We start from the raw sequence: 21,541 nt of genomic DNA on the forward strand, positions 1-21,541 counted from the left end.
GGTGGGTGCATTGGGGGTTAGTGTGTGGCCCCAAACTAGAGGCAGTGGTGCAACATTTGCTTAACAACTTTGGTCTCCCCTCCCCCCCTTTTTCCCCCCAGACAGAATTTTTTCCCCATGTTTTCTTGGGGGGAGGTGGGTATTTTTTAAACCACCTGGTGACCCCTAATATCTTCCTTTAACATGCGCTTCATTAAACTTAAGATTTTTCATTAAAAGCATTTTTTCTCCCCCAAGTCTTCATTCAGCCAAACATCAGAAACTTCAGAAAGTGCTACAAACCTAGAAAATAACATTCAACTGTAGATTGCTACTCAACAGATGCAAAACCTGCAGACTTTTGACCTTTCAAGAACCTGACTGACTCTTACACCTGCCTAACACAATATGTAGTGTACCCCTTCTAGTGCACTAAATGTCCTAGTACAATTACATGGGTGAAACCAGAAAATCACTAAACTTTTGAATGAACTCTCTCAGAAAAATGATAAATGTAAAAAAACCAACCATATCACCTGTGGGTGTACACTTTTCACAAAGTGATCACTCTATCTGCACTATCAGTCCTCATCCTCAAACCTGGTCAACACTTTCATATGAGCCCAGGAGCTTACATTCATAACTTTCCTATACACTAAAAAATCATGGACTAAATAGAGACATTAGATTTATGGCAAAGTGTGTAGTCCGGCAACATCCCCCATCTGATTTTCCCCTCCCCTTTCCTCTTTATGGTCCCTTGAAAGGCATTAACTATTTATGCTAAACAATCTCCTCAAACCTTATATACTTGCATCTCCCGAATTTGGGCATCCGTGAACTGGGAATACCCGTGGTTCGGATATCCATGGAAAAGGAAGTGGCTCTGTGCATTACCACTCCCTCTACTCCACAGAGGGGGGAATGGCAGTAGAGCGTAGCAACGATTGGGAGGCTTTCCCCCATCACTCCCATAGAAGCAGGGGACAATGCCTGGAAGCCACAAGAGGCACAGAGCCACATTTTCCCCTGGGAGCGGGAGGCAAGGTAAGTGTCCCAAACCCCACCCACCTCACATACTCTCCCTCCCTTCCAGGCCCACACCCCACACTCAGCACCCTTCATTATGGTGAGCACCCATTCACTGGAAAATTCCATAATCTGGCACAGACTATTTCCCACAGTTGACAGATTGAAGAGGTTCAAATGTATTTAGCAGTGACACTTTGAGTTAGCCTACACTACAAAATTATGTCAACCCATCATTCAACCACTGCAGTTAATTAAATCTCTTTGTGTATGTGCACACTTGACTCTTTTTGTCTCCAATGTGGGTCCTCAAAGGAGCACTTGTGTCGACTGTAATGTCAATGTAAGGAATTGTGGGATAGCTCCTGAAAGTTAGTAACAGTCAACGTAAGCAACACTGACATTGCATCAACCAAATTACATCAACCATAACTCTACACCACTTAGGGAAGTGATGTTACTAAATCAGTGTAAAGAGGCACTTACAATCAGCAGGAGCAAAATTTAAGTGAAGACACTTTCATAGCTAAGCCAACGCAAGGCAGTTTACATTCTCAGACTTGAAGAGAATCTCACACCACAGATTACAAAGGAAGTGTTTATCTAGACATTTATTCTGAATGTATCATTCTGAGTAATTCACAAGGAGCTTTAAATTCACTTTTACCAAGTGCTTGTCTACAGTGCCAATTTCTCAAATTGTTAAGAGTTGGGTATGACTATATAATTTAACAACTATAGCATCCATTCCCAGTAACTTTTCATAGGGAAAAAAATCTTTAAAGAATGGGCTACAAATCAGGAATTTTTGTCTTCCAAGTCAAGGAATTGTACAGGCTGACAAAATTAATTAAGGTTTTATGACCAGTCAGTTTCTTACAGATTTCTTTCTGGTGGGCAACAATCCTAGTGGTGGTCTCATTTTCCTGTCTCTGGAATAAGGTCAGTGAAAAGACCATTTACACAAAGTCCCTGATCCTGCAAAGATACACATACATTTAATTGCACACACAAACTAGGTCCTATTGACTTCTGCATTAGTCTTTGCAGTTCTGAGACCTAAAAACTTTCTTTAAACCAGGTCTTTTTGAAAGTCAGCTTCTATAGTATTTTCTATGTCAATAGTCAGATCTATTACTTAACTCTGCAATTGAAGGCAAGAAAGGATTACTCACCGATCAATCACAATTTCTTTCTGTCTTAGCAACCCTTCTTTGATTTTCATAAGAGATTCCCAATTACTGAAATCCTGATAGCCTGTACTTGGGTAACCTTGACGAGATGATCCAGTCAAAACCTGCATTTAAAATATATATAGATTATTTTCAAAGAACAGTAATTCTAAGGAATTTTTTCCATGTTTGATGAGTTTCAAGTGTGAAGTTCTTCCTCGAGCAGAAGACATTCTTGTATTTAATTCTGCAGTTTTACTTAAGGGAAAATTGAGCAAAGAATTAAGCATACAATAAGTTTAAAAAAAATTAAAGAAAAGAAACTTTGATCCAAAAGATCTCATTTTCAAAGACATCATAATTTGCTCCGAAAGTATTATTAAGGCAATATCCTCTAAAACAAGAGCTACAGGAGAAAAAGTCATTGAGAGGTCAAATATAGTGTGGTTAAGGAAAATACTATCATATGGTGATACACATTTTTATGCACTTGCTGCAGTTTTTTGAGAAAAATCAAAAGACTTTCTGGTGGCATTAGTTTAGTCCATGAAAGCTCATGATACAATATCTATAACTATATCTATATCTATAGTGTATTTGTTAGTCTCTAAGGTGCCACAAGACTACTTACTCGATTTTTTTAAAGTTACAGTCTAACACTGGACCTCTCTGAGACTTTCCAGATTACTGTAATCCTTTCAGGAGTCCGATTTATCTTAATACCCCAAGATTCACCTCACTTAAACAACCTTCTTACAAAATGAGACATTAGAAATACAAATGTGTCACAGCACACTATTACTGCTTATACTTTCACATTTTTACAATACAATTACAAAATAAATTGCCTGGAATATAAATATTGTAGTTACAGTTCAGTGTAGTAATTGAGCCTGTTTTTCTTTTGTGAGCTTTGTCTGAAGCCTAAGCCCCAGATGGTGAGACTGTGCCATGCAACTTATCTTTACAGAGCGTCCTGTGGTGTGCAGCCCCAGGCAACTGTCCTGTTTGACATCCCCGAGTGCTGGCCTTCAATTGTGATCCCCTAAACAGGTATGTCAAACTCAAAGCCTACTGAGGGCTGCACAAACGAAAACTGATACCTTTCAGGGCCACCAAAGAAAATATACTCCTACTGGAAACTCATAATTATTTATTACTATAGATTATATTTTAGGTATATTTTTAAATATTTTTCAGGTCTTGTTTGACTATAATACAATAATTTGATGTGTAAAATTGTTATTTACTCATATATAAATAATACAGCAGGAAAGGGATAGCTCAGTGGCTTGAGCATTGGCCTGTTAAACCCAGGGTTGTGAGTTCAATCCTTGAGGGGGTCACTTAAGGATCTGAGGAAAGTCTGTCAGGGATGATACCTGCTCCTGACATGAGGGCAGGAGACTGGACTCAAGGGCCTTTCCAGTTCTATGAGATAGGTAGATCTCCATATATATTTTATTATAAATTTAAGATACTTTTAAATTTTGTATATGATACATAACTTGTTGAAATAAAAACAAGTATAGACAGTGGTTAATCAAATAGAACAGGATTCTGTGAAAATTTGAGATACTTTGTAAGTTTGAGATTTTGCATAAACATAATTATTCACATGATTGCAAAAAATACATATTTATTGTTATAAAATTAATACAATACATTTTGTGATGCTATTTGGGAATAAATAAATAAATAACAAAATATTAGCAAAATATCCCCCATGCTCCCTCAGAGCCAGGCATCCCTAGCTCCCCCCAACCTAATGGCTCACCCCTCCTCCAGAGCCAAGCACTCCCAGCCCCCCCTCCAACCTAATGCCTGGGTCCCAGAGCCACCATCGCCGCAGCCACACTTCTTCCTCCAGGCACTGGAGTGCATGAGCAGAGCGGCCGGCTGTGAGCAGGCGCTTGATGTTGCGCGCAGAGTGGCCGGCAGCATGTGCTGGCTGCCGTGTGCAGAGCGGCCGGCCAGCTGTGATCTGCACTTGGCCACATGCTCAGAGCAGCCAGCACTTTATTCTTTTATAAAAATGTAACTTTGATCAGGCCACATGTGGCCCGCCAGATGCCTGTTTGACATGCCTACCCTAAACCCCTCCAAAGACCCCATGCTGGGGGAAGGAGGGCTGGAGGCTGCAGGTTGAAAAACACCGATCTAGATTAGATTATCTGAATATTCCAGAAGAGCTTTGTATACCCCATGGGTAATGCATACCCCTAGCTGAGAATAGGGATGTTAAAGTACATTTAATTTTGTAAACATGACATTTACAACGGTTATACATTTAAATGCAGGGGGGCAGGGTGGGAGCCACATAGCTCCCCATCTGGCCCAGGGCTGCTGTTTGCCCACCCCTGCTACAGATATAGTCTCTGATTCTCTAGCCCAATGAATAGTTATATAAGATGAACAGATCTTATAGGAGAGAGATCGCCTTTCAGAATATCCAACAGCCTTGTGCTTAGGGCACTCAGCTGGAAAGTGGGAGGTCTGGGGTGAAGTTCCTGCTTCAAACTCAGACAAAGCAGGGACTTGAAAACAGGCCTTCTCCAATCCAAAGGCCTGCCTACCCACTATGCTACTAGCTACAACCAGGGAGAGAAAGTCTCACTTCCTACCTGAGTCACATTTCTTAAGATCAGTTAGGAGAGTCAAGAATCTTTGAGGCCCTGGGTAGATACCAGCCTGTCAACCTAAGTCAGACCAGCTCCCTCCATTAGCCTTTGCTTCTCAGAAAATCCTAAAAGCATTGTCCTGTCTTCTCCATTCATATATTTCCAGGCCTGGTGGAGGGGATGTTGTGCCCAATGCAAAACACTAACAGAAACTGTTTGGCATGGCCACACAAAGCATGTCTCACAACCTTAATTGTACCAATGACAAAAGGCTGGGCTGCATAATAAAAATAGGTAAAGGTTCCTTTATTTTGCAGCATTTCCACTGCCTCCTCTCCCATTGCAGAGCTGCCTGCCTCTCTACCCCTACTAGACCCTTTTAAGGCTACAAAGGCAGGGAGAGGAAAATCTTGAATTTCAGCAGATCAGATTCTCTACTTAAGCATCGTTCCCTATCTCTCAGAGCTAAGGATTCTCTGCCTTGCTAAGACAGCTCATTAGTTCAGTATGCTGATACAGTGTCCTCTGTACTGCACAGTTATGAAATTGTCAATGTTGAGATCACCGCTTTTGCGGTGTGCTACAGCAGCCTATTTCAATAATGACATTATATAAACTGGTGTAATAACTCACTGGAACAAAAAATGCAATTGCAGTGAGCAAGGGGACAAGTTTTATAAAAATAAAGCATAAATAATTTAACGTAGGCAGAAAAGAGTGTCAACAGAACCTGCAAAATTTGATTCAACCCAGTCACATAACAGGGGTGTGGAGTCCAGCCTTTCCAAAGGCATTTTCTGCCTCCTGTCTTCAAAACAGACAGTCTATAGACCTTCCCTTGAATGTCTTAGTAGAAGGAAGGAAAAGCAGACTGACAACTCCCTGTCTCAAAGACACAATACAGCACACTTCCACATTCTGTCACAGGATAGCAGTGTTAATATCAGCAAAACACTAAGGGCTTTTCTACACAGGAAATTACTCTGAAATAGCTATTCCAGATTAATTTTAGCTGTAGATTAGGGATGTGAACAGCAGGCGTGCACGGGAGGGTAGAGGAGGTGCAACAGCAGGGGAAGGTGGAGGGCTGCCTGGCCACAGCAGGCGGGAAATGGAGCTCTAGCCCAGCAGGATTTTGCATCCCTAGTGTAGATGCTTTTATTCCAGGGTAACTTTAAATCTGCATGCTACTTTAATCTGAATCAACTTCTCAATGTAGACGATCCCTCAGTGTAGACAATGGAGCCTATCTCCAACCACTAGTTTGAATTTGGCCCTATAAGAAATAGGCATGGCACAAAATTTGTGAAGTGCTTTGAGATCTAGTGAAAAATGCTGCATACGAGCTAAGTATTATTAATAATAATTATTTGAATTGTTGAGCATATCTACCAGAGGGGAGACAAAATGAAATGATTCAGAGCAACAGAAAAGATCTTAAAATCCTTTTGAAAAGGGAACGAGAATATTAACCAGATTCCAACTAGGGCAATTCTACATAAAGTTCCCCTTGCTCTACCCTTCAATTGGCAAAGCTATTCTTCAGTCCTTCTCCTAAAATATTTTGCACTAGAAGATTTACTCGGTGTTGCTCCGGTCCTTAACCCAATACATTTTCAGTTTTTGGAAAATAAAATGAAAACATATATGCTTCATTTACATCATGGCTCTGGGGTGGGGCTAGAGATGAGGGGTTCAGTTTGCAGACTGTCCTGGAGACAGAGGACAACCCCAGTACTCTCTCACTGAAGCACCTTGCAGCCAGGAATGAGGAGGTGGGGGAGCCAGATTAAAAGCCAATTCCACCCAGCACCGTCCTGGCGGGGGGAAACGGGGAGGCAGAGCCGCAGCAGTCCCAGAGCCAGCACAAGCAGGGACTGTTCAGTCCCAGCTCACTCCATCTCTGCAGCTATCCCCGCTGCGGTTCTGCACTTCAAATGTAGTAAGAGCCCAGCGGTTCTTACTACCTTTAAAATGCAGAGCCGCAGCAGTGGTAGCAAGTGCCCCCCCATTACTGATGGAGTAGTTGATGGAAATTGCACCAACTACTCGATTAGCTAATTAACCACTACTTAACTTCCCTAGTAAGAAGCACTTCTCCATGGCTGCTGCAGCTCCCGTGGGCACAGCTGGAGGAGGAGTGCATGTCCCCCAGCTGGGGAGGCCCAAGTTCGTCTGCCCCATGCACTTCCCAGCCAGAATGAGGAGTGCAGCAAACTGTGCACTTTCCCCTCAATACCTGATGATGAAAGGGAACAGCCTGCAATGTTCCCAAATTAATCAAGGGTGAGGGTAGAGCTTCAGTTGCCCTGCCCTCCTTGGGAGTCTCAGGCAGTCCCAAACAATGGGGGGAACGCACCTCCAGCCAGTCCCTTTCACCTACCTGCAAAAATAGTTTTAAAAAAATCACTTTGTGCTATAAAACAAAACAGAAAACACAACATAAAATCTGCCTCGCACAATAAAACGAGTATGTGCAGCATCTGTCAATGACCTGTGAATGCCATCTGAAAACAAGACAGAATAAACATATAATGATAAATGATTTGCCAAATAGCTGCTCTACAACGAGGGCAGTAGGGGAAAGGAGTGTCAAAATAACTACCTACATACAGTACCTTTTGTGTATTTAGGTGACTTACACACACACACACACACACACACACACACACACACACACACACACACACTTACACTTTTTGTAATTAGAATATATACATTCCAGTAGAATGTACAATGTTTAGAGAGCATCATTATTTTCAACCAAACCTAAGTGTTTTTACCGGTCATTCCAAACTGACACATTATTTTTCCATTTCTTGTTTCCTTTTTGTGTCGTGCTATAAATACTTTACCCATGCCCAGAATAACAAAGGCTCACTTCACTCATTTAGAGCACATGGTGTTGAATACACCCATCAGCTCTCTAAATAGTTTGAATTGTGTGATGATAGGAACACAGGTGGTCCAATTACATTTCAGAACTTTTTGTCCCTTCAAGCCCTCAAGCCATGTAATGGGAATAGTTTGTTTTTAAGCGCATATACAATAAAGCCAACAACACTTTCCCACTTCAAACAGCATCACTCTCCCACTGCAACTAGAAAAGACGCCTGTCTGAAACACATAACATTCCTTTCCAACTGTCCGAGAAAACATGGCTATTTTTGCTGGCTGGCACTTCTTCCAAGCATATCTCACTCAGACTGAAAACATCTGTTCAGTGAAAACAGTATCCTTTGCAATACGGACATCCAAAGCCTCACTAGCTTGTTTTCGAACAAGGGCTTGGCCTTGACTTTTGGGACCTGGCAAGTCTTCAAGTTGCTGCTGAGACTCAGCTAGTTGCTAGAAAAAAAAATCTTTGCTGTACTGGCTTATATGCAAATATTTATTGCTGGGATACAAATTACTGACTGATATCATCATGTTTCCTAACAGTGGGAAAAGGATTTTTCTCTAGACTCCAAGATGCTAATATTCAGATAATTTAACCAAACAGCATTTGAGGTCCAATTTTTAATGACGCTATTGAAAGTTCTTCTTCAAATTTGTTCATGCTTTTTGCCTCAGAAAATAACTCAGCACATATAATTAGAGAGGCCAAAAAGGTGAGGGTCTATATTGAAAAAAAGTTAAATGATTTTTAAGATAGTCTTCCCTAAAAGTTGTATTTTAACAAGTTATTAAAATGCATTAACTTCTACTTTACAATGATCAAGTTTCCAACTGCCCACTGTTGTTCCTCATTACCAGCAAGAAGCCAAATTTAAATTAATAGAATGGCACTTCTGACCAGTTGCTTGCAGTTCAGTCAGCTGTCTCAAAAACCCACACGTTTTATGGACTATACATAGAATTTGTGTACAGTCATCATCACGTAACGGCATGCAACCCGCTTCTACAGAGAGACCAAGGTGATGGAACTGGTGCAGCTCTGCTACACAAGAATAGCAGGATTTTTCTTTTTGGGGGGTGGGAAGGGAGGAAAAAGGAGACAGTGGTGAAAGTGCTGAGGGGGAGGGGGAGGACAAATCATGAACCTATGTGGCATGCACCTCAACTCCACAGCAGTTCCCATATCAATCTAAGAGGGTTACAATGGGAGTGTGAGAGAAGGAAAGCTACATCTATTACTGTACAGAGATGCAGCTGTTCTCTCCTCCTCTGGGCAGGGGCAAGTTAGGGATTTAGTAGTGGGTTTAGTTTAGCTCTCTGGCTGCTCCATAGTATGCAAAAACAAAAAGAACGGGGGAGAGGGGATTTCTTTAACATCCTTCCTCCTGCCACCTGCACATGCTTCTTCCAAGCCATTAGTTCATTTACTTGGGCTGAGCATGTGGGAGTGGAATTGCTGCTTAACACAGCACCCCTTTAATTTAGAGAAGTGCTATGCCTATTCTGCTGATAGGTAAGATGAAGCAGAGATGTTCAGAGACTTACACACAAGATCACACAAAAAGTCAGTGTCCAAATCGGGAGCAGAATGTGGGAATCCTGACTTGCAATGTCTGAATTCTAACAATCCACAGTACTATGTCACTGCACTTAGTGCCTTTGCTATACAAAGATAAATGTTCCACCAACTCAGCAACATAATTTACTGATTTCTCAGCAGAAAAGACTATGGGTAGGTTCACAATACCATATGAGGTATGACGGTGGTTCAAGCAGACATACCTACACTGGCTTTACCTTCACTAGCGCTGCTAAAATCAGCAGTGTAAATGTGAAGCTAGAAATGTATACGAACATGTGTTTACTGCCTGAGTTGTAGTCTGTGCTGCCACTCTTCACTGCTATTCAAATAGCACCACATCAGTGTGCACTAGGGAACCTTTAATTCATACCAATAGAATCACAGAATCATAGAGCTGGAAGCGACCTCGGGAGGTCATCAAGTCCAGCCCCCTGCCCAAGGCAGGACCAATCCCAACTAAATCAACCCAGCCAGGGCTTTTTCAAACTGAGACTTAAAAACTCTAGGGAGGGAGATTCCACCACCTCCCTAGGTAACCCATCCAGTGCTTCACCACCCTCCTAGTGGAATAGTTTTTCCTAATATCCAACCTAGACCTCCCCCACTGTAACTTGAGACCATTGTTCTTTTCCTGCCATCTGTCACTACTGTGAACAGCCTTTCTCCATCATCTTTGGAACCTCCCTTCAGGAAGTTGAAGGCTGCTATCAAATCCCCCCTCACTCTGCTCTTCTGAGGACTAAACAGACCCAAATCCTTCAGTTTCACCTCATAGGTCATGCACTCCAGCCCCCTAATCATTTTGGTCACCCTCCTGTGGACCGTCTCCAATGTGTCCACATCCTTTCTATAGTGGGGGGCCCAGAACTGGACACGATATTCTAGATGTGGCCTCCCCAGAGCCGAATAAAGGGGAATAATCACTTCTCTGGATCTGCTGACAATGCTCCTCCTAATGCGACCCAATATGCCATTAGCCTTCTTGGCTACAAGGGCACACTGTTAACTCATATCCAGCTTCTCATTCACTGTAATCCTCAGGTCCTTTTCTGCAGAACTGGTACTTAGCCATTTGGTCCCCAGCTTGTAATAATGCTTGGGATTCTTCAGTCCCAAGTGCAGGACTCTACACTTCTCCTAGTTGAGCCTCATTAGATTTCTTTTGGCCCAATCCTCCAATCTGTCCAGGTCACTCTGGACCCTATCCCTGCCCTCCAGCCTATCTACCTCTCCCCCTAGTTTAGTGTCATCTGCAAACTTGCTGAGGGTGCAATCCATCCCCTCATCCAGGTCATTTATAAAGATGTTGAACAAAACCGGTCCAAGAACAAATCCTTGGGAAACTCTGCTAGAAACCAACCGCCAACCTGACATTGAGCCATTGATCACTACCTGTTGGGCTCGACAATCTAGCCAGCTTTCTATCCATTTTGCAGTCCATTTATCCAATCCATATTCCCTTAACCTGCTGGCAGGAATATTGTGGGAGACTGTATCAAAAGCTAAAGTCAAGGTATATCACACTGACTTTCTCATATCTACATCATAGAAGCTAATCAGTTACCTCATCATAGAAGCTAATCAGATTGGTCAGGCACGACTTGCCCTTCATGAATCCATGTTGACTATTCCTGATCACCTTTCCCTCTTCCAACTGCTTCAAAATGGATTCCTTGAAGATCCCCTCCATAATTTTTCCAGGGATTGAGATAAGGCTGACAGGTCTGTAGTTCCCTGGATTGTCCTTCTTCCCTTTTTTAAAAGATGGACACTACATTTGCCTTTTTCCAGTCTTCCGGGATCTCTCCCGATCTTCACAAGTTTTCAAAGATAATGGCCAAAGGCTCCGCAGTGACACTTACCAACTCCCTCAGTACCCTCGGATGCATTAAATCCAGGCCCATGGATTTGTGTAAGTTTAGCTTTTCTAAATAGTTCCTAACTTGTTCTTTCCTCACCAAGGGCTGTCCATCTCCTTCCCATACTGTGTTGTCTAGTGCATTTGTCTGGGAGCTGACCTTGTCCATAAAGACAGAGGCAAAGAAAGCTTTGAGTACTTTAGCTTTTCCCACATCATGTCACTAGGTTACCTCCCTCATCCAAAAAGGGCCCCATACCATCTCTGATCACCCTCTTATTGCTAACATGCCTGCAGAAACCCTTCTTGTTATCCTTCACATCCCTTGCCAGCTGCAATTCCAATTGCACTTTCGCCTTCCTGATAACTCCCCTGCATTCTCGAGCGATATATATATACTCCTTCCTAGTCATCTGTCCAAGTTTCCACTTCTTGTAAGCTTCCTTTTTGTGTTTAAGCTCACCAAGGATGTCCCCAGTAAGCCAATCTGGTCGCCTAACGTATTTGCTTTTCTTGCTGCGCATCAGAATGGTTTCTTTCTGTGCCTTTAATAAGGCTTCTTTAAAATACTGCCAACTCTCCTGGACTCCTTTCCACTTCATGTAAGCATCCCAGGGAATCCTGCTCATCAGTTCTCCGAGGGAGTCAAAGTCTGCTCTTCTGAAGTCCAGGGTGTGTATTTTGCTACTCTCCTTTCTTCCTTTGGTCGGGATCCTGAAATCTACCATCTCATGATCACTGCTTCCCAGGTTGTCACCCACCTCTTCTTCCCCTACTAGTTCCTCCCTGTTTGTGAGCAGCAGGTCAAGCTGCGCATGGCCCCTGGTTGGTACCTTCAGCACTTGTACCAAGAAGTTATTCCCAATATTCTCCAAAAACTTCCTGGATTGTCTGTGTACTGCTGTATTGGTCTCCCAACAGATATCAGGGTGATTAAAGCCACCCATGAGAACCAGTGCCTGCGATCTGGAAGCTTCTCTCAGTTGTCTGAAGAAAGCCTCATCTACCTCATCCACCTGATCTGGTGGTCTATTGCAGACCCCACCTACAACATCACCCCGTCTTCTTCTTTTGGGGGCGGTGGTCATGGAACCCCCATTCCTAGGACTATGCATCCCATGCTTTCCAGTAGATGGTGTTCTCTTCTGATTTCTTCCCTGAGAAGTCCCTGCCAAAGCATTCTCCACCGCGGTGCCCGTGGAGAGAGCCTGATAGCGGTTACTTACCTCTACAGGAATGGGGGATACCGGAGTTGGATGCCTTTTCCTTCTAGAGGTTATATGCTGCCAGTTTTCTTCCTTATCCTGTATTGCCCTGACTGGCTCTTCAGCCTACTGTGCCTGCAGGATTAAACGCTGCCTTCTAACAAGGAAGTCTTCATCCTCTCTGATAGAACGTAGGGTCGATACTTGGGCCTCAAGTCCTCTAATTTTTTCTTCCAAAATGGCAACCAGCTTGCACTTAGTGCAGATGAAATCCCTTCTTTCTTCTGGGAGGAAGACAAACATGGCACATGCTGTGCAGGTAACAATAGCAGAGCTATCACCATCCATACCTGGCTTCCTTCTGAGAGATTCCTCAGCTGTTATTTAATGCCTTCTTGATTGGCAGGAGTGTAGTGAAAAAGATTTTAAAGAATGGCAAGTGTATCTTACCTTTTTTCCACTCCCCTTCCTAACTCCCTCTCCAAACTCCCTGTTAACAAACCCTGGTCGCTGACTCACTCCTTTATAAAGCCCCGGACTGCCTTAATGCCCTCTCCCTGATTAAGGCTGAACCAAGGAGCAGAGGTTTCTAGATTTCAAACAATAGACCCTATATGGGCCAGATAATGCACAACATGCAAATCACATCCCTATAGTGCATGTTTCATGTAGACAAACCCTAAGGCATGAAAAAATCTGTTAATGCCTCTCTAAATCCAGTGAAAATCGTGTTGATCTGCAATTTTCAAAAACAACAAATAGTCCTCTGGCACCTTAGAGACTAATCAAAATCTATAAAATCATGAGCTTTTGTGGGTAAAACACTTTTCCTCAGATGAATTGGAGTGGAAATAACAGAAACCAAGAGAAGTCCTATGGATCTTATAGACTAACAGATTTATTGGAGCATAAGCTTTCATGGGCAAAGATCCACTTTGTCAGATACATGTCAAGAGATATATATCCTGCACACTATAGGTCAGAGTTTGTCCTAAATTATAACCAAGCAACTAGTGGAGCCCCGCAGAGACTGCTGTTAAGTCTAGTCTTCTTAAACATCTTTATTAAGTGAAGAAAAATGAGTATTTGGAGATCAGCGTATAGCAACATAAAATAATGAGATTCAGTTTGGAAAAATGCAACCTAATGCATTTTGGAAAATACATATACTTGATGTCAGAATGTTACCTGGAAAGCAAGTTACGAGAGAAATTCTGGGTAAAAATTAGATGTGTTTTGCAGCTATGTTATATTGCAAAGAAAAAAGAAGGTGAATGCAGTTTTGGGCTCCATACACAAAATCAACAGATTATGGAGGAGAGAAGAAGAAGAAAAGTCTCTTTATGGACAGTTCTGATGTGAAACCATGTGGAATATTTTCTGGTTATGTGGTGCCCAGAACTGTGGGTTATGTGGTGCCCAGAACAAAGATGTTGATGTACTGAATGGAGTTTGGAGAAGAAAAACAAAAAAGATCCAGGAGCCAAAGAGGCTGAATTATGAGGAAGGGTTAAAAGACCACATGCATAGTTTGGAGAGTCATAACAGTCTGTAAATATTTCCATGGACAGGGGGCAATTATTTAATTGGTGTATGCACAATGCACAACTAAAAATAGTGTGAAAATGTAAGCTAAACCAGGAAAAACAATGACAATGAGACATAATAGGCAGTTTAAAATGAAATCACCTCATTTTTTTTTTAAAAAACAACCCTGGACAAAAACACTAGAGAAAACAGAGAATAAGCCTGCCCTGGCAGAAAGATGAGGAGGATGACTTACTAGGTCTTTTTCTTCCCAATGTCTACAATTAGCATTGCACAGGTGTAGCTGAGGACAGAATCCATCCCACTATGTCTAGCATTGTTCAGTTGAGGAGCAAGTAATATACTGTAAAACACACCCACAAATCGTTCCACTTTAAAAATACATAGTCACAATTGTGTGATCTAAAAGTGCACACAAGGGACTTCTGCAGATCAAAAGGCTAGAATGAGAGTTTTACTAACTAATATCCCAATTCTCAAAAGTCAAAATTAGCGCTGGCAATTTGGAATCTAACTTTGGCGAAGAACAATACATCACAAGTCTTCTTTCCCAGTTTTAAGTGTTCCATTGTTTGGAAGATTATTTTTATACTAGCCAATTAGCCCGTCATAAGACGGGATTTTCAGGTCTCTCCTCCACATCGGTCTTCTCTCCTGAGCCTCCGGTCTTTCGCTCCGTCTCTCTTTCCTCCTCCTACTGTCTCTCCCTCCCTCTCAGCTCTCCTCCGCCTCCTGCCTCTCTCTCCATCTCTCTCTTTCTCTTCTCCTCCCCTTCCTGCCTCTCACTCAGGGGACCACGGAGCCCAAACGGTCGCTCGCGCCAACTTGCTCCCATGTGGCGGCCCGGCTGAGCGGCGCAGAAGTCAGCTGAGAGCCACAGCGGCGAAGGACGTGTCTCAGGCAACAGCACCGCCCAGAGGCAACAGCCAACATTTCAGCATTACAGAGTCACAGACACTGGGCTACTATATATATGACGACTACATATCAGACTCTGCAGTGATAATATTTAGAACATAGCACATCAAATTCTATAAGTATTATTCTTTCTTCTTCTCCTGTCTTTGTAGTTGTTGTTTAGATTTCATAGTGATAAATAGTTGTTTTGCTCTGTAAAGTTGGCCAGATTTGCCTCTATTCTGCCAAGTGGACCTATATTCTTGACTTACATTGTATAATTGTTTAACATTCCTCATTTATTAAAAAGGAAAAATGCTACTTAGGGCAGCTTCTGATCAACAATGCTTTTATTGCTGTTTTTGTAAGCAACTCAGTAACTGATGAAATACAGCTTTCAATAGGGAAAAAATGAAAGGTAACAACATACATAACACTATATCGTCCATTGTAAAAGCAACATTTTTTCCCCAAAAACATTCAGTGAAACTTTCCTAGTACTGGTGTTTTAACTACACATGAACTAGAGCAGTATATTAAGCATAAGATATCATTACACACCAATTTATTTCCGATTAGGTAGGTGAAAGAAAAGAAACAGGACAGAAACATACAAATTAATTTGTTTTCATAACGGTGAAATTAACTTTCTATTGTGTACGGTAAGTTGTACATGGCAAGTTGCAAGGTTGCTAGTAGCAGTCCTGGCTTCAGTACCACATATGGGGTGGCTACAGACTTTCCCTCCCAGAGAGCAAGCGAGAGAGAGAGCATGAGAGACCAGATGAGTACTTATACCCAAGATCCTTTAATGCACTGCCAGGAATAGCTAATGTAGATTTAACAGAGGTAAGTGACACAGAGCGTCACCAAATGATTGATCTGTACAATACAGTTTAGCAGTCCATTACAAATACGATGTATGCAAATTAGGCCAGGTCTACTCTTGGGGGAAAAGTCAAAGTAAGGTATACAACTCCAGCTATGTGAATAGCGTAACTGGAGTTCATGTACCTTAATTCAACTTACCACGACATTCGCATGTCTTCACTGTGGGGGATCGATGGAAAAAAACTCTCCCGTTGACTCCCCGTAACTCCTCACAACACAATGGAGTACCAGAGTCGTTGGGAGAGTGATCAGTGGTCAATTTAGGGTACCTTAGACCAGCTACAACGAGCCCCGGGAAATCAATCACCGCAGTGTTGATCTCCCTGAAGTGTAGAAAAGGCCTCAGGATCTGACACTGTCAGCACTTATTACTGGGTATAGTGCTCACTACCATGCACAGCTCCATGAAAATATGAGCCCAATGCACCCATTTATGTTATATGGGAGAGTCCCAGGGAGGGATCCTGAGATCCTGCACCAAGGAGCAGCATGGCTGAACCCCACCTGCATGCATCTGCATAAGGCAAGAGACATTGCAGTAGTCTTCTTGATTCTACAGGTTGCTAGAGTCAATGGACTGTGGTGCAGAGAGCGAGGCACAGGGATGCAGGATAGAAGTACCTGCACAGGGGAAATTGGGGGTAGACTCGGGCCACTCTCAGAATATTTTCACTGCCACTCACATTTTAATGCGCCTTTCACAGAAGCATAAAAGGTACACGGCCTATGGAGATCACTGTTAATGACCAATGCCTCACACGATAAGCAGTGCTTCAAACTCAGTATCTCCAATGCCTATTGCCAAAACCAACTATTAAAATAAACTTGAAGGTATAAAATAAAAATTAAAAATCACTTACCAGATGTGAACAGCTAACAAACTGTTGACAGATTAACTCGCTCCTTAACTAGCTACCTACACAGAGCTAAATCTCCCAGTGGGCTCTGCTACAGGCAACGGGCAGTGAGGAGGAACCCAGTGGGACTGGGAGTTACCAACCTTACGCAGCTTCAGGCGAGGCCATAAAGAAGTGCAGGATGCATGCATCTCAACAAATACTGCTGCAAAAAATTCCCTGGCTCTGGCATTCTGGAATAGAGCTTTTGTTGACATTTTGTATTATGACAGTGTAACATCAACAGACCCTAGTTTGCAGCAGGTGAGATCAAACCTAAAATCTCTGCATGAGTGACTATTGCATCAACTAAAAGCCATATGGCTCTTAACCAAGGCTAAGCAAACTTGGTTGCAAACTCATTAATCTCTAGTTGGGCTAGTGCCACTAGAAGGGGCAAAGTGCAACACTAAGCAGGCATGTGTTAGGAGAACATAGTGGTCCCCACTGCACAACGATAATGAAGATGGTTTCTGCTGTCCCATGCAGCTTATGTAAATAATTCTTATTATGCTCAGAATCTGTCCATCCTCTAGTCTACATATCTGCAGGTTTACTCTGCACACATCACTATTGTACTGAGTTCAGTAGGAAGACCTAAATACAAAAAAGATATCACTTGGTGCTATGGTTACCTGCACATGGGTGGTGAGAACATCAGTTTTCCTTTCATGGGATTTTTTTTTCTAAGAATGGCACCAGTGGTGATCTTACAAACAACAAAATCTCTATTTAAAAGTGAAAAGAACATTGACTCAGAAAATACAGTTTTGCAAAGTACATGACAGATACGCACTGCCACGGGTACCTCTCTTATAGCACAAGAATGTTGTCTCAGTTGTGGCATGGTATCAGTCACTCAGCTGTGATCCACAACTTTCCATCTATGCCACTTCTGAGCCAACATATGCTTACATAGGGAAAGAGATATTCCCAAAGCTGTGGACTTGATTATATACCTCCTTTTGCATATCTACTCACTATCAACAAAACCATTAGACACAAAAGCAACATCAATGTCATTCCTTTAAAGCAGTGGTTCTCAATTTTTTGGGCCTGACCACCTGGCTCAATGTAAAACTTTCTGCAGACCACCAGTTGCTAATAGAAACTCACTGGTAATTACATAATTACCTCTGGGCCATTTTGCTAGTGATGCAGCTAGAGAGAATGGTTTAATTTAAATTATTAAACAGATTAAGCATTTTAACTGTCTCATGTATTGGGGGCGTAGCCATGTTAGTCTGAATCTGCATAAACAATGAAAAGTCCTGTGGCACCTTATAGACGAACGTATCTGACATGTATCTGACAAAGTGGGTCTTTGCCCACAAAAGCTTATGCTCCAATAAATCTGTTAACTTTCTCATGTTAGCTTATCAAATTTCATTTTAAATAAAGTAAAATATTAATTTATGTCCAAAACAAAAGGTTTCAATGTTTTCTTTATATACAGCAGAGGTGGGGAACATTTTTTGGATCAGGGGTCACTGACCCACAGAAAAATCAGTTGCAGACCACACAAGTGTGAAGCAAAAAAACTTCAAACACACCCAATCCTCACTGATGTGGCTTTCAAATGAGACACCTCACTCCTCTTGTGCTCCAGCCCCATGGGGTATGGGGAAGGGACAGGGAGTACTGAGATTCAGGGCTTCTCATAGGCCAGATTTACTTTTCTGGGGTTCCGGAGGTAGTGGATTTTATGGACCCCCCCCATAGGCTCTGCAGAGGGGACAAAAATGAAAGGTACAGTGTGAGGGACAGGGTTGCCAGCAAATGGGATAGGGATGGGGCACAGGATCTGGAAGAGATGTGGGGTGCAGTAAGGGGAGGTTGTGAGATCTAGGTGGGAGGTAGGATGCAGAAGCAGGCTGGAAGTAGGGTGTCTGACTAAGGGGAGGGAGCAGGAGCTAGGGAGGGTACAGTGTGTAGCCAGGAGGAAGAGTGCAGGAGCAGGCTGCGGGTAGGTGTTTAGCCAGAGGGAAGGGTACAGGAGCAAGAGAGGCCGTGGGTAGGGTGTCTGGTCAGGAAGGAGAGTGCTGAAGCAAGAGAGGTCACAGAGTCTGGATAGGAGGGAGGGTGCAGGAGCAAGGCAGGGTGTTGGAGCAAGCTGGGGGTACAGGGTCTTGGCAGGGGAGGGAAGTGAGTGAGGGAAATTGGTGTGCAGGGGTCTGGGCATGAGGGGGGACAATTAGCTGACTTTGCACCCCCTTGCAGCAGGGAAAACATCCCTACAGCACACTGCTGTTTCCCCAGAAGGGTGGGGAGGAAGCTCAGCCTCCCTTCAACATTCAGCAGAGAACCTGTGCAGCTGCAAGGCTACAACACCAGTTCAGACTTCCCACTCAGAGAGTGTGCGGGGAGGAGACAGGTGAAGAAAGGCCCAACCTTCCCTGCGAGACTCAGCTCACGGTGGAGAGCAGCTCCATGTGCTGCTGCTCCCCTAGCGGGGTGGGGAGGGGCAGGGAGAGAGAGCAACAGTGCACGGAGCCCACCTACCAAACCAAAGCATGCCCAATTCTGCAGTGCCCCAGCTGGGCTCCAAGTGTCCCCCGGCAGGGCTGAAGCGGTAGCTACAAGGCACGGAGGTCCAGGAGCAGCTCCACCAGTATTTGTCTCGGACCTGCCCAGCCCCTCCAGCAGCGGTGGTGGCAGCTGCTGTACAAAGAACAAGCAGCCCGGAGGTGGCGTGGCCAGACTTGGGGCCCTGTGCACTGTAGGCAATCCCACGGGGGGAGAGAGAAGGCTGTGTGGAACATGGTTGTGGGGCAGTGGATGGTGAAAGATCACCAGGCACGGGGCTCACTGTGCTGGAACTCAGGAAATGCTCTGATCCTGATTGAATCCGCACTACAGGCTCCGATCTGCCCCCAAAACAGCTTGCCACCAGAAGCTGGTCTGGCTGCCTGCTAGCAAAGAGCCAAGGGATCCGCTTATGCGCTCTGGGAGGGGGAGAGCCCTTTGCTGCAGCACTGTGCTAGAGAGAGTCCCTGCGAGACTGTCCCAGCCGGGGGAAGGGAAATAGTGGTGCACAAGCGGAAAACTACGACATATGTTTGGTGTACCCACTGCGGGGGGGAGGAGGGAGCGGTGCTGATTTTGAGCCACGGAAGTGGGCACAGATTCCACGGACCACACTCTGAGAACCACTGCTTTAAAGCTTGCGTCAATATTATTTTGTTCAGAAACTCCTTCCATTTATGTTCTGGCAAATGCTTTGAGCATGAAACACTTCTAGGTGCCACTTAATATGATGTTAAGACCAATAGTGCCTGGAATTTTCCATAGATAACAAGTGGGTCCCTCCTAAGTTTAGAAGCACTTGTTTTATTAAGTGATCATATTATCTTCCCATTACATTTAAATCCAAGCATTCTTTAATGAAACATTCTGGGGCTTTACTGGGTGAACGGCTGTAATCTTTTTTCCCCTTTCATTCTCTGAAGCTGTGTGTGATACAAGCTGCTAAGCTAAGCTAGAAACCAGCATAAGCATAAAAATGTAAATACAGTTAGTCAGTGTGAAAAGTAAGCACTAATGTTAAAACCAAAAAATTGTGCACTCAAAAAGGTGAAGAAAGAGTTATGGCTGATTCACCGTAAGTAATTTTTAATATTACAATAGCACACAGAGACCCAAATAAGGTATAAACCCCCACTGTTTTAGGCATTGTACACACAAAATATAAAGACAATCCCTGCCCTAAAAATCTTCCAGTCTATATACATGATAGAGAAAATAGATAGCTAAAACAAGTGAACAAAGAGAAGGAAACAAACAATTAAACCCTTACAACCGAAGCATAATGAATAACAGTATCAGCAAACCCACCGCCAAAAATCCCCAGTGCCTGTCAGTTCATTTATATGGTGCCATCTCCTAAACACAGCCATCTTTATAGCAGATCTAAGCAGAACTATATCCAGTTAAGGGATAAGCATATGTTGTCTATCTCCATATCCCTACTTTATCATTTAGGGGAATGTTTCTTAAACTTTTTAAGATCGAGGAACACCAAACAATTTTTTTTTATGGGGAGCACACCAAGCAAGCAAAAAAAAAAAGGGGGGTTGGGGAGAAAAAAGGTCAGGGGGGAAGTTATTGAGAAAAAAAGGTTGCCTGCCCCTTTAAGGGAGGCCATTTTTAATTCTGTTGTTCTCCACGGCACACCGATGTGCCACAGAATACAGTTTAAGAAACAATGATTTAGGGCATGTAATAATTAGTCACTACTCACCTCTACAGTTCATCCTGCTGCCAGTGGTGATTGTACCATGTATCGGGGACCAATCTGGGCCTCACAATAACAAGCCAAATAGTTTAGTATCCTAGGAACATTGATAAACTACAAGTTTGATGGGGCACGGACTAGATTTCATTTTGTTCCATGCTATCTACACCTTCCAGCACTACACAAATAGCAAATATTTTTAAAAATTCTCAAGAAATTAGGACAGAATTTTAAGACTTTTTTTATACCCACCTTGGGCTTGATTGCTCTCAGGTGCTGATCATCCACCTCTCTCATTAATTTCAGCTAGAGTTTTGGGCACGTCTAAAAAAAAATCAAGGCTGAGATGACTCAAACTCAGAGGACACATCAAAATTCTGGTCTGAAGCTTCTACGGGCTCATAATGAACTGAATATTGCAATCCATCTGGCCTCTGACTGAAAATCCATACAAATGGAACTCTGACAAGTGTGGAAGAGAGTCAAGCAGACCGTGTGTGGAAGAAGTGAAAGTTTGGCTTCATTCCAGATCGTGAACCTCTTCCAGTTGACATTATGAGGAGTACTTGAGACACACTCGTCTCTAACAAAACTAGAAGTTCCATATATGGGTCCCTTTTCCTTGGAAGAGATGCCAGAGGTAGGAAGGTCTAGCTTGATAATACCAAAATTCAGGCCTTGAAGGCTTAAGGCAAGAAGAAAGATTCTAATACATTCCACTTCCTAATGGA

At 43.1% G+C, this 21,541-nt stretch overlaps 1 protein-coding gene across 9 annotated transcripts in view; it reads right to left on the reverse strand.

The window, feature by feature from the left end:
- CEP85L (centrosomal protein 85L) overlaps positions 1–21,541 on the reverse strand; it is a 234,914-nt gene that overhangs the window by 37,492 nt on the left and 175,881 nt on the right. For all 9 annotated transcript variants that reach the window (XM_075924054.2, XM_025184650.3, XM_089777223.1 and 6 more), the window contains one exon: positions 2,184–2,305. In XM_075924054.2, the coding sequence (XP_075780169.1) occupies positions 2,184–2,305 (122 nt within the window). The remainder of the gene's footprint in view (positions 1–2,183; positions 2,306–21,541) is intronic.

This window comes from Pelodiscus sinensis, chromosome 3 (assembly GCF_052426305.1).
Source record: "Pelodiscus sinensis isolate ZL-2025 chromosome 3, ASM5242630v1, whole genome shotgun sequence".
NCBI lineage: Eukaryota > Metazoa > Chordata > Testudines > Trionychidae > Pelodiscus > Pelodiscus sinensis.